Source organism: Phocoena phocoena, chromosome 20, assembly GCF_963924675.1.
Source record: "Phocoena phocoena chromosome 20, mPhoPho1.1, whole genome shotgun sequence".
NCBI lineage: Eukaryota > Metazoa > Chordata > Mammalia > Artiodactyla > Phocoenidae > Phocoena > Phocoena phocoena.
This window is the reverse complement of record NC_089238.1, coordinates 35,846,624-35,863,079: the sequence shown is the minus strand read 5'-3', so window position 1 is coordinate 35,863,079 and position 16,456 is coordinate 35,846,624. Positions and strand designations below refer to the sequence as shown.

Genomic DNA, 16,456 nt, shown 5'->3' with positions numbered 1-16,456 from the left:
GCTCAGTCTCCAGAAACCCACCTAAGCTATCACTGACCTCTGGCATTTTCCTTGCCTCATGCAGACTGGCTTGGCTTCCCTTTTCCAAAGTTCCTTAATCCTCTGTGCTCTCTTATCTCTTGAGATAAGTGTACTTATCTCCTCTCTCACTGGACAGGAGGTTCTTGAGGATAGGCACATGTTTTATTTCTGCATTTCTGTACCATTTTATTCTGCATATACTCAGTCTCTAAAACAATTGGGAATATAGTCAGTGTACAGTTGTATTCCAGCGTGTGTAACCATCCATTGTCCTAGTAGAATCTGTTTAGTGGAGTGCCTGACATTAACAGAAAATTCTATTGAGTGCCTAGTGTAAGGCAGACACTGCTGGGTTCTGGGACTATAAAGATGAAGGAAAAAACATGTTAAGGGGGAAGAAACAATTTTAAATATGGTGCTCAGCAGAGGTGGGGTTACATTCAGGCTGTAACCTGAAGGGTGAGAAACCAGCTATGTAAAGATTCATGTGGAAAGTATTTCATCCATTGAGAAAATACCAGATTCAAAGGATCTGTGTTGCAAGAAAATTTGTCATGTTCAAGTAGCCTGTGTGGCTGGCCCAGAGCAAATGAATGTGTGTGCCTGAGTGTATATGTGTTTGTGTTCATACGTCTTTATGTGGTTGTTCATACATTTTTCAATCCTTTTATTTCCATCCTTAAATCCTACACTCTACTTTCTTGTATCTGAGCTGAATGGCTGCTTAAATAGTTGGAGTCTCTTGAAGTCACATTAACTGGTATTCTGTTTCACAGAAACGGTGAACCTGGGAGAAGATAGGGAGGGTTTCCAATGTGTTCGTTTTAAACTACACTTAGCTGCTGCTCCTGGTTCTTAAAATGACATTCTTTCTGGCTTCCTTGAAGGGAACAATCAGATAGACTGTAGGTGGTCTTGCTTAGACATTTGAAGCTTTATTCTTAGACAAATACTGCCAGGATATGCTTTGATTCCTGAGAGCAGCTAGAACCTTTCCTGGTGTGTGTGTGTGTGTGTGTGTGTGTGTGTGTGTGTGTGTGTGTGTGTGTGTGTGTGTGTGTGTGTCTATATGTCTAAGGGGACGAGAAAGGACTAGTAACGTTGATCTCTTGAGTCTCTGATTGTGTAATTAAGAATTAATTGGCCAAAACCTAATTTTGAATATATAGCCACTTCCACTAACTTGTTTCTGCTGAAATGATTTGCCAAGCAATATTACATTAACCCCTGATCTACTCTGAATCCACTTGTTTCTATGAATGTCAGTATTCTGCGTGGAGGATAGCATGGTCTTCATTAGATGGAATTCCATTTCTTTTTTGTTCGTTTTTTTCTTTTTTTTTTTTTGTTGTTGTTGTTTATTTGTTTTTTGGAATTCCATATCTTAAACACTTACTGGGTCTATGGCCTTGGTTAAATTGTTTTCCCAACTCTCATTTACTTCCTCGTCTGTGAAACAGCCAATACCTACTTTAGAAGATTACCTTTGAAGTACAGTGTTAGTGGTAGTTCATTATGTGTTCACTTTTAAGATTGTTACTACCAAGCAGAGTTTATACTTACAGAATTATTATTTAGCTGTCTCACTTTTCCCATAAAATTGGGAGTCAGTTTTCAAAAATCAAATAATTATGTGCACTTGAACTGATTCTCAAAAGAATTTTTGTTCTGCAAATATGTTTAGAGTATTTATCATGGTTCAAGTTTAGTCCCGGGTCCTAGGAATATAGAGATGTGTAAAGCCCGTTCCTAGTCATTCTAGAGAGCATCATATTAAAATCACTGTCGAGACTGGTACTGGACATGAAATCCTGAGTAGGGGAGAGGGTGTGAAAAACCAAGAGGGACAAACACCATATCTAGTTTTTTTATATCTCCTTTCTCCATAACAGATAGATGAGAGGTGGTCAGTTGACTTAGAAATGTGTCCTCCTGAGATACAGGAAATCCTGCCGTGAAAAGATTTCAACTGAGTGGAAGACTCCACCCATCAGTCTCTAAATAGGGGAAACATATGTTCCAAACATGCTATATGAATTGAGATGATTTTATAAAGTTGACCAATATAACTTGAAAGAAAATTGAATCTTTTGGTAGCAGTTATTCTTTGTTTAGTCCTCAGTCCTTTGATATTTGAAAGGGAATGTTTCCACATAGTCATAGCATGTCTTTCTCTCATAATACTTAACCAGTATCAATTTTCTAAGTGAAACAGAATTGGTCTTGTGCTCAGAGATTTTGGGAGACAAGAGCTAGTATTTATAATACTAGTTTCCCACTAATAACAATATGATACATTATTTTTAAATACATTTTCACAAAGAACAACAAATAAAATTAATAGTATTCTGGTATAGAAAAATATCAAGTAGATGGAAGGGAAAAAAGCAAAAATATGGAAGTAGTACTGTGCTTTTTGAAGATTTTACATTTTAAATATGTGCAGTCCTTCCACCTACCAGTCTTTCCTCTTCTACCCTTGAGGTCCAAATGATCAACTACTTTCATGATTTATTGAAAAGATATCCCAGGTGATTTCCTTGCATCCATTTACTCCCCTTCCCAATTTGCACTCTACACTTAATCATAGAGGGGATACAATTTGATGTGCATTTTGAAATTATCATGTGAGATACTACACATTAATCGTTTTTCTTTACATATAGGAGATAAAATCTTGAGAATCTCTAATAGACATCACATGACTTGCCCCTGCCTTTCTAGTCAACCTTCTGCAGACCACGCATCCTCTTCAACATAATCTGTGCTCCCCCCATCCTGGCCTCCTTCCATTTCTTGATGTTTACATGGGTTTTTTTCCTCTGGGTTTTTCATAGACTTTCTTCTATCTTGAATTCACCTCCCATGCCATCCCAACTCCACATTAACTCCTAACCTTTCTGAAAAATCTCAGTTAAATATTTATTTCATTTGAGAGGCCTTCCCTGATACCCCTTCATGGAGTCAAATCTCTTCCTTCATTTTCACATGATACCCAATACTTATCTTCTGTAACACTTAGCAACACAAATACCAAAAGTAAACACAAAACAAAGAAAACTGTAAGTCTGTCCCCCAAGTCAAACTATACATTATTATTCTTTTTTTTTTTTGCGGTACGCGGGCCTCTCACTGTTGTGGTCTCTCCCGTTGCGGAGCACAGGCACCAGACGCGCAGGCTCAGTGGCCATGGCTCACGGGCCCAGCCGCTCCGCGGCATGTGGGATCTTCCCGGACCGGGGCACGAACCCGTGTCCCCCGCATTGGCAGGCGGACTCTCAACTACTGCGCCACCAGGGAAGCCCTATTATTTTCTTGGTGTTAACCATTATAGTCTCAGCACCTAACACAGTAAAGGAGCTCAAAATATATTTATGTTTGAATTAGTTATTGAATGGAATTCCCTCATGGCATTCTTGAACTGTGGTACTGGTATTTTGTTTCTATGTAATAAACTCATGCAAGAAATTAGAGTTTACTGGCTTATTTTAACTCATATTAATAATAAAAGTAATTTTCAGAAATTTAAAAAAAGAATTTATTTCATCAGGCAATTATTAAACATGAGGTCTAAAGAACTCTACTTTGGAAGATACACTGATGAACAAGAAGACATGGGCACTGCCTTCAGGATGCCTAATAATATTCAGTAACTGATTTAAGGTTTATTCTATTTCTTTCTACATCAGAGGTTTCTACTAACTTATGTCATGAATGAATTCCAGCAAAGTTGGCAAATTCCTGTGAACCAAATCCTATTTTCCCATCGACTTGCATTATGATATTGAAAATGCATTTCCTCTTGGTGAGGGGACCTGCAGTATTCAATTGCTTAGCATGGTGGATGCCTGGGAAATCATATCCCTTTAAATGAGTAAAGAGAAAAGAAGGAGGAGCCATAGGGGTTATAGGAATTGCTAATATCCTATAAAGGTGCTGCAGTTAAAGGTTAGTGGTGGCCTAGAAATTATTTCTGGCTTTTACCTTCAGTAGAGTAAATATGAGACTCAGTAGTGAAGGCAAGCAGAGCCTTTTGGTTTTGAATCACAGTTTTTCCCCACTAGTGGAAGGACCTAGGGCAATTTACTCAACTTCTTTGAGGTCCATATTTTTCAAATGAAAAAGTAAGATAATATGGGATTTTTCATAGGTGTATTGAGAGGACTAAACAAAGTATATATGTATTGCTTAGCATAATGTCTGATACAAAGGAAGCACTCATTTAAATATATCTGTGTTTATTATTATTACTATTATTATTAGTATTACTCTTAACCAAAGACTGGAGTGTGGAGTGTTAGTGGCATAAAGACATAAAGAATTAGAAATAATAGTTGACCTGATGTTGGAGAGGAAAATAAGAAAATATCACATCTTGAGGTTTTTTTTAATATTATCATTTTTGGCACTAAGCCATTTGATCAAAAGCAATAGGGGGGATCGACACCCAGTTACATTCCCCATGGTACTCTGCACTCATGTCATTTAATCTTTTCAACATTGATTCACTCAACAAACAAATATTGAAATCCTATGCACATTTGCTAAATAGAGTAAAATCTAGCGCCTTCCTGCAATATTTCCCTAAAGGTGTCTGTCTTTAGAAGAGCTGCTTCTCAGCTAAAAATATCCTACTCCCTGTCTAATCTCTAGTACCTTCTCTCAACACATAAGTCAGAGAGGGGAAAAAAAAACTATTTGGGATCAAAGGGTCTTGCCTTCTGTATTACAACCTGTACCACTTACCAGAGAGTGTGCTGGACTCATCCTTTACAGACAGAAGGGCTTTATCAATAATTTTGCTGTACCACATCATTTACAGGTCCCTGGCTGTCTTGATTTCAGGCTTATTCAGGCTACACATGCTGTAAAAAATCAGGGCACAGGAAACACAAGTGTGATGCTGTGGTTCATGGAGCTTAAGATGTCTTAACTCTAACATTTACTCAAGTGCATCCTGTGAGGTATTTATAGATATCACATGAACTAACGTTTCCCAGTGTTCACCACAAAACCTGCAAGTTTGTCATATTAACATGTTTCTTTGCTGCAGGAGTAATCAGACTTTTTTTTTTTAACATCTTTATTGGAGTATAATTGCTTTACAATGGTGTGATAGTTTCTGCATTATAACAAAGTGAATCTGCTATACATATACATATATCTCCATATCTCCTCCCTTTTGCGTCTCCCTCCCACCCTCCCTATCCATCCCCTCTAGGTGGACACAAAGCACTGAGCTGATCTCCCTGTGCTGTGTGGCTGCTTCCCACTAGCTATCTATTTTGGTAATCAGACTTTTAATTTGCCGACCTGTTTTGTGTGTCTCCACATCAGTGATATAGCATAAAGTCAACACAGCACATAAGTTCCCCAAAATATATTTCATCACTTTGAGTGCATAAGATAATTTAAAAAAATATTCACCCCCTCTGCTACTTCCATCATCAGAGGAGTATGTTTCCCTGCCCCAATTTTATCAAAAGTATTGAGAGAAGAAAGATAATTTTCTAATAAAAAGATACTGTACTGAACAATTAGCACATGCTCTTGTCTTTAGCATATTCTTGAGAGGGATTAAAAATATGCATTTAGCATCTATTGTTGAACTGCTGCTTCTTTCAGTCAGTGCTGGACAGGTTCTATGCCAGTTGGGGCCCCAGTTGTATTCTGGTTACATACTGGTAATATTTGGTGAATAATGAATGAGTAGCGTGTCTGCTATTGGAGAGACACTGTGCTAGATGTTAAGTGTTGACTGTGTTCTAAGCCCCTTTTGGATGTTTCTTCCAATTTCATGAATTTTTTAAACCTAAACTTACGTGATCAGATTCAAATCAGAAAAGCAAGAGATCAGAAATACTCAGAAGCTAATTCTTACAGTCAGGCTTAAGTTAACCCTTTGATAGATATCTTAATGTCTTTCTGTTTTATTATGTTATTCTTTACAGTGTCAGCACCACTTAAACATCTTCTCAGATCTTGTCCCAATTTGGTGTCATTAAATGAAGTTCACTTGGTAATTACCAACTAATTGATTTACATGTAGTTTTTCTTGTTGTGTTGCCATTATCAATGTGGGATTCTTTTTAAAAATTATTTATTTATTTTTGGCTGCATTGGATCTTCGTTGCTGCCCGCAGTCTTTCTCTAGTTGCAGCGAGCAGGGGCTACGCTTTGTTGCAGTGCGCGGGCTTCTCATCGCGGTGGCTTCTCTTGCTGCAGAGCACGGGCTCTAGGAGCGCAGGCTTCAGTAGTTGTGGCACACGGGCTTAGTTGCTCCATGGGATCTTCCCAGACCAGGACTCGAACCCGTGTCCCCTGCATTGGCAGGTGAATTCTTAACCACTGCACCACCTGGGAAGTCCCCAAAGTGGGATTCCTAATGGCTAGTTAACTAGGACAGAAGTATGGACAGGGAAGATAAGCTGGTTAACTATGCATGGTCAGGAGTCCCTGTGCTCTCAACCACATAGTTTGCCTGACTGTCTCACTGTAATATGAACTCCATCAAATGCACATGTCCTTGGATTATTTTCATTTCCTTGTGGCATCTATTATTTGAGAACAGAGCCACAACAGCCTTGTAAGTTGGCAATAGCAATTCCATGCTGAAATTTAAATACACTTTTAACCCTGTTTGACATTTATTTTAATCTTAGACAAAATTTACAATACTCTAGAGTAATGAATGAAGCTTTTCTAAGAAAGAATTGAAACAAATATGTAGAACGAAGGGAAAAAAGCATATTCATGTATTAAGTCTGAAAAGGAGTGTTACTTCATTTAGAGAAAAAAGTGTAGTATAATTTCTCTCAGATTTACACTACCCGAAACATGAACTCTATTCCATTTTTCTTTTCCATTGACTCATATATTCCAGGAGGAGAGAATTCAACCTAGGATGAGAATTTCTTGAAGGAAGGGGTCACGTTTTATTCATCATCTCTGTGTGTAACTCCTCTGGAAAATAATAGGGACTCAAGATACGTTTGTATGACTCTGTATGACTGAAAAGTACGAACGATTGAATGGTGCAGTTACAAAAATACGTTTTTGGGGAATGATCAGCCTTTTCCTTGACACATTTAATACAATTTTTATCCAAACTGTTTAGATATTTAAAAAAACTCAGTACCTTACAGAAAAGTCATATTTGCCTTATTTCCTCCTAATCATTGTAATAATAATCATACCCAAACCTAAAGTGAAATATACTTCAATTTAGAAATTAGATCTACAATAGCATTCATGTGTGGGAAATAAATAATGGTTTGGAGTTGTTCTGGTAATGTTTGTGATTGTTTTTGAGCAATCTTGAAATTCTTGGGTTTAATAAATAAAGACCTGTTTCAGACCCATCAGCAAGAGAATACTTGGTAAATTAGTAGAGACACTGCTTCAATCACTGTGGAATATTCCACTCAGTAAATAGGAGAATTGACCTTTCACCTGGGAACCAGATAACCCGATTTGGTCAACTTTAGTTACCTACAGTCTGATTCCAGATCCTCAATTACTAGATCCTCAATTACTTCTCTTCTCCTCTCTGAATTCTTTACATAACACTGTTTTTTGAGATTTCGCTGGTGGTCCAGTGGTTGAGAATCTGCCTTCCAATGCAGGGGACATGGGTTCGGTCCCTCGTTGGGGAACTAAGATCCCACATGCCTCGTGGGGCAACTAAGCCCCGCAACTACTGAGCCCATATGCCACAGCTATGACCCGACACAACCAAAATAAAAATATAGTAAATAAATATTTTTTTACAAAAAGTTTGTTTTCCACCCGTCAAGAGAAGAAGAAAAACACTGGTGTTCAGCTTAGCAGATATTTATTAAGAGGCCAAAAGGTGGGGATCTAGAATCTGCAGGTATTTATTTATGAGCTGGGCCTCCTTGGACAAGTCATTCAGTGGCGTTGAACTTCAGAAAAATCTTTGTTCTTTCTAAATTCCATCTTGTTTTCAGGGTCAAGGGGGTTAACACGTACAAGGGGGAAAGGTGGAAGAAAACTATATGTCCTAAACAATTACTGTATACCAAATAGTGTACCTTTCAAACCTCAGCTTCCTAATTTACTAAATAAGTGTGTTCATACCTACCTACTTCAAAGGAGAAAATAGAAGTTTGAGCAGGCACCAGCTGTCGGAAATTGAACTCAAGTCCTAACATGCCTGATTCTAAAATTTAGTTTTGTTTTTTTTTTCTAAATATCCTCTCCAGAAACACTGTAAATAAAGGTATTAAAAGCAATGCTTTCTTTAGAATTTGCTAGGCACCATGCAGTACACGATCTTCAATTCTTATGGTTTCCACAATTTCCTATAGAGATACTTTTCACTTAGAAATAAAAAAGAGGGGGACCTTCTCTGGCGGAGGAGTAAGACGTGGAGATCACCTTCCTCCCCACAGATACATCAAAAATATATCTACATGTAGAACAACTCCTACAGAACACCTACTGAACGCTGGCAGAAGACCTCAGACTTCCCAAAAGGCAAGAAACTTGCCATATACCTGGGTAGGGCAAAAGAAAAAACAGAGACAAAAGAATAGGGAGGGGTACCTGCACCTATGGGAGGGAGCTGTGAAGGAAGAAAAGTCTCCATACACTAGGAAGCCCCTTCGCTGGCGCCCAGTGGGTGCAGGGGGGAAGCTTCGGAGCCACGGAGGAGAGCGCAGCAACAGGGGTACAGAGGGAAAACCTGAGAGCCTTGTCTGCTCACCCACTGGGGCGGGCGGGGATGGGAGCTGAGGCTCGGGCTTCGAAGGTTGGATCCCAGGGAGAGGACTGGGGTTGGCTGCGTGAACACAGCCTGAAGGGGGCTAGTGTGCCACAGCTAGCAGCGAGGGAATCCGGGAAAAAGTCTGGAGCTGCCTATGGGGCAAGAGACCATTGTTTCAGGGTTCAGGAGGAGAGGGGATTCAGAGCACTGCCTAAATGAGCTCCAGAGACGGGCGTGAGCCGCAGCTACCCAGATACAGACGTGAAATGCTAACACTGCTGCTGCTGCCACCAAGAATCCTGTGTGCAAGCACAGGTCACTCTCCACACACACCCCCAGGAGCCTGTGCAGCCTGCCACTGCCAGGGTCCCAGGATCCAGGGACAAGTTCCTTGGGAGAACACACAGCACGCCTCACGCTGTTGCAATGTCGCATCAGCCTCTTTCGCCACAGGGTCGCCCAGCATTCCGTACCCCTTCCTCCCCCCGGCCTGAATGAGCAAGAGCCCTCTAATCAGCCGCTGCTTTACCCCCCTCCTGTCTGGGCAGGGAACAGTTGCCTGAGGGTGACCTACATCCAGAGGAGGGGCCAAAACCAAAGCTAAACCCCAGGAGCTGTGCGAACAAAGAAGAGAAAGGGAAGTCTCTCCCAGCAACCTCAGCAGTGGATTAAATCCCCACAATCAGCTTGATGTACCCTGCATCTGTGGAATGCCTGAATAGACAACGAATCATCCCAAAATTGAGGCGGTGGACTTTGGGAGCAACTGTAGACTTGGGGTTTGCTCTCTGCGACTGATTTGTTTCTATTTTTATTTTTATCTTAGTTTATAGTGCTTGGTATCATTGGTGCATTTCTTTATTGGTTTGGTTGCTCTCTTCTTTTTTGTTTTTTTATTACTATTTTTAAATTTTAATAATTAAAAAAATTTTTTTTACTATTATTTAAAAACATTTTTCTTTCTTTCTTTTTTTCTCCCTTTTCTTCTGAGCTGTGTGGCTGACAGGGTCTTGGTGCTCTGGCCTTGTGTCAGGCCTGAGCCTCTGAGGTGGGACAGCTGAGTTCACGGCATTGGACCACCAGAGACCTCCTGGCCCCAAGTAATATCAATTGGCAGGAGCTCTCCCAGAGATCTATGTCTCAACACTAAGACCCAGTTCCACCCAATGGCCAGCAAGCTCCAATGCTGGACTCCCCATGCCAAACAACTAGCAAGACAGGAACACAACCCCACCCATTAGCAGAGAGGCTGCCTAAAATCATACTGAGTTCACAGACACCCCAAAACACACCACCGGAGTTGATCCTGCCCACCAGAAAGACAAGATCCAGCCTTATCCACCAGAACACAGGCACCAGTCCCCACCACCAGGAAGCCTACACAACCCACTGAACCAGCCTTACCCACTGGGGGCAGACACCAAAAACAATGGGAACTATGAACCTGCAGCCTGAGAAAAGGAGACCCCAAACACAGTAAATTAAGCCAAATGAGAAGACAGAGAAATATGCAGCAGATGAAGGAGCAAAGCAAAAACCCACCAGAGCAAACAAATGAAGAGGAAGTAGACAGTCTACCTGAAAGAGAATTCAGAGTAATGATAGTAAAGGTAATCCAAAATCTTGGAAAATACATAGTACTCTCATTACTATGATCCACAGGATTTATTACTATAAAAACACTAAATTATGTTTAGTACTATAATGTACTAAATGTAATTTAGTTTTTTTTTTTTTTTTTTGCCACGAAGTATGTTTTATTTTCATTAATCTTACAAATAATTTTTCTATAATATCCCAGGGCAAACCGGAGAATTTGGCAATCCGATTGGAGGGTGCCTTCAGAGACCCAGAGGCCGGTGGCATCAGCATGGAGTGCCCGGGTTCACAGTGCAGCTTGTCGCTTCTGTCCATCTTGTAGGTGGCTCTTCCTCCACATCACGACTAGGGTCTCCAAGATGACGGGGGTGGAGAATACTCCAGGTTCTTAGGAAATTTCACTTCACTTGCTCTCCTGCTCGATGGTCTCTTTGGTCGGCAGGGTGTTCTCCTCCATCTCCGTCTTCTTCAGCTTGGCCTTATAGAAGCTGGCGATTTCCCCCATGTCTGGCTTCTCTGCCATTTTCTTAAAACAATCCGAAAAGTTGCGCTCCAAGCCCGTGGTCCCGGTGCTCTGACTCGTGTCGCTGCAGCAAGAGACAAAATCCAAAATCCTGTGGATCATAGTAATGATAGTACTGTGTACTATGTTTATAGTAATAAAACTGTGGATCATAGTAATGATTTAGTACTGTAATGTACTAAATTATATTGTAGTACTATAATGTACATTAGTACTGTAATGATAGTAATGATCCAAAATCCTGGAAGTAGAATGGAGAAAATACAAGAAATGTTTAACAAGGACCTAGAAGAACTAAGGAGCAAACAAACAATGATGAGCAAGACAATAAATGAAATTAAAAATTCTCTAGAAGGAATTAATAGCAGAATAACTGAGGCAGAACAACGAATAAGAGAACTGGAAGATTAAATAGTGGAAATAACTATTGCAGAGCAGAATAAAGAAAAAGAATGAAAAGAATAGAGGACAGTCTCAGAGACCTCGACCTCTGGGACAACATTAAACGCACCAACATTTGAATTATAGGGGTCCCAGAAGAAGAAGAGAAAAAGAAAGGGTCTGAGAAGATACTTGAAGAGATTATAGTTGAAAACTTCCCTAACATGGGATAGGAAATAATCAAGTCCAGGAAGCACAAAGAGTCCCATACAGGATAAATCCAAGGAGAAACACACCAAGACATATATTAATCAAATTATCAAAAATTAAAGACAAGGAAAAATTATTAAAAGCAGCAAGGGAAAATCAGCAAATAACATACAAGGGTACCCCCATAAGGTTAACAGCTGATACTTCAGCAGAAACTCTGCAGACCAGAAGGGAGTGACAGGAAATATTTAAAGTGATGAAAGGGAAAAACCTACAACCAAGATAACTCTACCCAGCAAGGATGTCATTTCAGGTATGATGGAGAAATTAAAACCTTTACAGACAAGCAAAGGCTAATACAATTCAGTACCACCAAATCAGCTTTACAACAAATGCTAAAGGAACTTCTCTAGGCAGGAAACACAAGAGAAGGAAAAGACCTACAATAACAAACCAAAAACAATTAAGAAAATGGTAATAGTAACATACATATCAATAACTACCTTAAACGTAAATGGATTAAATGCTCCACCCAAAAGACATAGACTGGCTGAATGGATACAAAAACAAGACCCATATATATGCTGTCTACAAGAGACCCACTTCAGACCTAGAGACACATACAGACTGAAAGTAAGGGGATGGAAAAAGATATTCCATGCAAATGGAATTCAAAAGAAATCTGGAGTAGCAATTCTCATATCAGACAAAATAAACTTTAAAATAAAAACTAATACAAGAGACAAAGGAGGACACTACATAATGATCAAGGGATCAATCCAAGAAGACGATATAACAATTGTAAATATTTATGCACCAACATAGGAGCACCTCAATACATAAGGCAAATGCTAACAGGCATAAAAGGGGAAATCGACAGTAACACATTCAGAGTAGGGGACTTAAACACTCCACTTTCACCAATGGACGAATCATCCAAAATGAAAATAAATAAGGAAACATAAGCTTTAAGTGATACATTAAATAAGATGGACTTAGTTGGTATTTATAGGACATTCAATCCAAAAACAACAGAATACACTTCCTTCTCAAGTGCTCATGGAACAATCTCTAGGATAGATCATATCATGGGTCAAAAATCAAGCCTTGGTAAATTTAAGAAAATTGAAGTTGAATCAAGTATCTTTTCTAACCACAACACTATGAGACTAGATATCAATTACAGGAAAAAATCTGTAAAAAATACAAACACATGGAGACTAAATAATATGCTACTAAATAACCAAGAGATCACTGAAGAAATCAAAGAGGAAATCAAAAAATACCTAGAAGCAAATGGCAATGAAAACACGATGACTCAAAACCTATGGGGTGCAGCAAAAGCAGTTCTAAGAGGGAAATTTATAGCAATACAATCCTACCTCAAGAAACAAGAAACATCTCAAATAAACAACAACACCTTACACCTAAAACAATTAGAGAAAGAACAAAAAAACCCCAAAGTTAGCAGAAGGAAAGAAATCATAAAGATCATATCAGAAATAAATGAAAAAGAAATGATAGCAAAGATCTGGTTCTTTGAGAACATAAACAAAATTCATAAACTATTAGCCAGACTCATAGAGAAAAAAAGGGAGAAGACTCAAATCAACGGAACTAGAAATGAAAAAGGCGGAGTAAAAACTGACACTGCAGAAATACAAAAGATCATGAGAGATTACTACAAGCAACTACATGCCAATAAAATGGACAACCTGGAAGAAATGGACAAATTCTTAGAAAAGCACAACCTTCTGAGACTGAACCAGGAAGAAATAGAAAATATAAACAGACCAATCACAAGCACTGAAATTGAAGCTGTGATTAAAAATCTTCCAACAAACAAAAGTCCAGGACCAGATGGCTTCACAGGAGAATTCTATCAAACATTTAGAGAAGAGCTAACACCTATACTTCTCAAACTCTTCGAAAACATAGCAGAGAGAGGAACACTCCCAAACTCTTTCTACAAGGCCACCATCACCCTGATACCAAAGCCAGACAAAGACGTCACAAAAAAAGAAAACTACAGGCCAATATCACTGATGAACATAGATGCAAAAATCCTCAACAAAATAGTAGCAAACAGAATCCAACAGCACATTAAAAGGATCATACACCATGATCAAGTGGCGTTTATCCCAAGAATGCAAGGATTCTTCAAAATACGCAGATTAATCAATGTGTTACACCATATTAACAAATTGAAGGAGAAAAACCATCTGATCATCTCAATAGGTGCAGAAAAATCTTTCGACAAAAATTCAACACCCATTTATGATAAAATCCCTCCAGGAAGTAGGCATAGAGGGAACTTACCTCAACATAATAAAGGCCATATATGACAAACTCACAGGCAACATGAGAAACTGAAAGCATTTCCACTAAGATCAGGAACAAGACAAGGTTGCCCACTCTCACCTGTATTATTTTTCAACATAGTTTTGGAAGTTTTAGTCACAGTAATCAGAGAAGAAAAGGAAATAAAAGGAATCCAAATCGGAAAAGAAAAAGTAAAACTGTCACTGTTTGCAGATGACATGATACTATACATGGAGAATCCTAAAGATGCTACCAGAAAACTACGAGAGCCAATCAATGAATTCGGTAAAGTAACAGGATACAAAATGAATGCACAGAAATCACTTGCATTTCTATACACTAATGATGAAAAATCTGAAAGAGAAATTAAGGAAACACTCCCACTTACCATTGCAACAAAAAGAATAAAATACCTAGGAATAAACCTACCTAAGGAAAAAAAAGACCTGTATGCAGAAAACTGTAAGACACTGATGAAGGAAATTAAAGTTGATACAAAGAGATGGAGAGATATACCATGTTTTTGCATTGGAAGAATCAACATTGTGAAAATGACTGTAGTACAAGCAATCTACAGGTTCAATGCAATCCCTATCAAACTACCACTTGCGTTTTTCACAGAAGTAGAACAAAAAATTTCACAATATGTATGGAAATAGAAAAGACCCTGAATAGCCAAAACAATGTTGAGAAAGAAAAATGGAGCTGGAGGAATCAGGCCCCTGACTTCAGACTATACTACAAAGCTACAGTAATCAAGATAGTTTGGTACTGGCACAAAAACAGAAATCTAGTTCAATGGAACAGGATAGAAAGCCCAGAGATAAACCCACGCACATATGGCTACCTTATCTTTGATACAGGAGGCAAGAATATGCATTGGAGAAAAGACAGGCTCTTCAGTAAGTGGTGATGGGAAAACTGGACAGTTACATGTAAAAGAATGAAATTAGAGCACTCCCTAACACCATACACAAAAGTAAACTCAAAATGGATTAAAGACCTAAGTGTAAGGGCAGACACTATTAAACTCTTACAGAAAAACATAGGTAGAACACTCTATGTCATAAATCACAGTAAGATCCTTTTTGACCCACCTCCTAGAGAAATGGAAATAAAAGCAAAAATAAACAAATGGGACCTAATGAAACTTCAAAGCTTTTGCACAGCAAAGGAAACCATAAATGAGATGAAAAGACAACCCTCAGAATGGGAGAAAATATTTGCAAACGAAGTAACTGACAAAGGATTAATCTCCAAAATACACAAGCAGCTCATGCAGTTAAATATCAAAAAAACAAACAACCCAATCCAAAGATGGGGAGAAAACCTAAATAGCATTTCTCCAAAGAAGATATACAGATTGCCAGCAAACACATGAAAGGATGCTCAGTATCACTAATCATTAGAGAAATGCAACTCAAAACTACAATGAGGTATCACCTCACACCGGTCAGAATGGCCATCATCAAAAAATCTACAAACCATAAATGCTGGAGAGGGTGTGGAGAAGAGGGAACCCTCTTGCACTGTTGGTGGATATGTAAATTGATAACAGCCACTATGGAGAACTGTTTGGAGGTTCCTTAAAAAACTAAAAATAGAACTACCATACGACCTAGCAATCCCACTACTGGGCATATACACTGAGAAAACCATAATTCAAAAAGAGTCATGTATCACAGTGTTCATTGCAGCTCTATTTACATTATCCAGGACATGGAAGCAACGTAAATGTCCATCGACAGATGAATGGATAAAGAAGATGTGTCACGTATATACAATGGAATATTACTCAGCCATAAAAAGAAACGAAATCAAGTTATTTGTAGTGAGGTGGATGGACCTAGAGATTGTCATACAGAATGAAGTAATTCAGAAAGAGAAAAATACCGTATGCTAACACATATATATGGAATCTAAAAACAACACAAAAGTTCTGAAGAACCTAGGGGCAGGACAGGAATAGGGACGCAGACCTAGAAAATGGACTTGAGGACCCAGGGAGGGGGAAGGGGAAGCTGGGACGAAGGGAGAGAGTGGCATGGACATGTATACACTATCAAATGTAAAATAAATAGCTAGTGGGAAGCAGCTGCATAGCACTGGGAGATTAACTAGGTTCTTTGTGTCCACCTAGCTGGGTGGGATAAGGAGGGTGGGAGGGAGACACAAGAGGGAGGGGATATGGGGATATATGTATACGTATAGCTAATTCACTTTGTTAAAGAGCAGAAACTAAAACACCATTGTAAAGCAGTTATACTGCAATAAAGATGTTAAAAAAAAAAGAAAAAGAAGAATTTCCAGTCTTGTTCAGACATTTATGCAGCTGTTCATTTTTTGGATAAATCTTAAGAAGCAAAAGTACCACTAGCTAGAAAGCCTTGTAATCTCCACAACATTGGAGCAGGTCTTAGTGCACGAGGATGATTCAGATTCTGTGTGTGTGTGTGTGTGTGTGTGTGTGTGTGTTTGTGTGTGTGTACACGTGGGATCTTAGGGATTCACAGTGGGTGGTAGAAGCTTTAAAGTAGGGCCGTGGACTCAAATTCTTTCAGAGTCCTTTAACAGGTATTCTGATTTTGAAGATGTTAAAATCCATTCTGCCTGTGATTTATCAAAATGAAGGGAAATCACAAAACATCCTTTGATTCAGCCACGTTTCTTTT

The 16,456-nt window shown here is 39.0% G+C and overlaps 2 protein-coding genes across 2 annotated transcripts in view; one reads left to right on the top strand and one right to left on the bottom strand.

The window, feature by feature from the left end:
- The window catches only part of CDH8 (cadherin 8), a 369,599-nt gene that overhangs the window by 62,387 nt on the left and 290,756 nt on the right, over positions 1 to 16,456 (top strand). The gene's annotated exons all lie outside the window — the stretch shown is intronic.
- Positions 10,706 to 10,943, bottom strand: LOC136140545 (thymosin beta-10-like). The gene has a single exon (XM_065898691.1). The coding sequence runs from the start codon at positions 10,869 to 10,871 to the stop codon at positions 10,752 to 10,754; it is 120 nt and encodes a 39-aa protein (XP_065754763.1). The 5' UTR covers positions 10,872 to 10,943; the 3' UTR covers positions 10,706 to 10,751.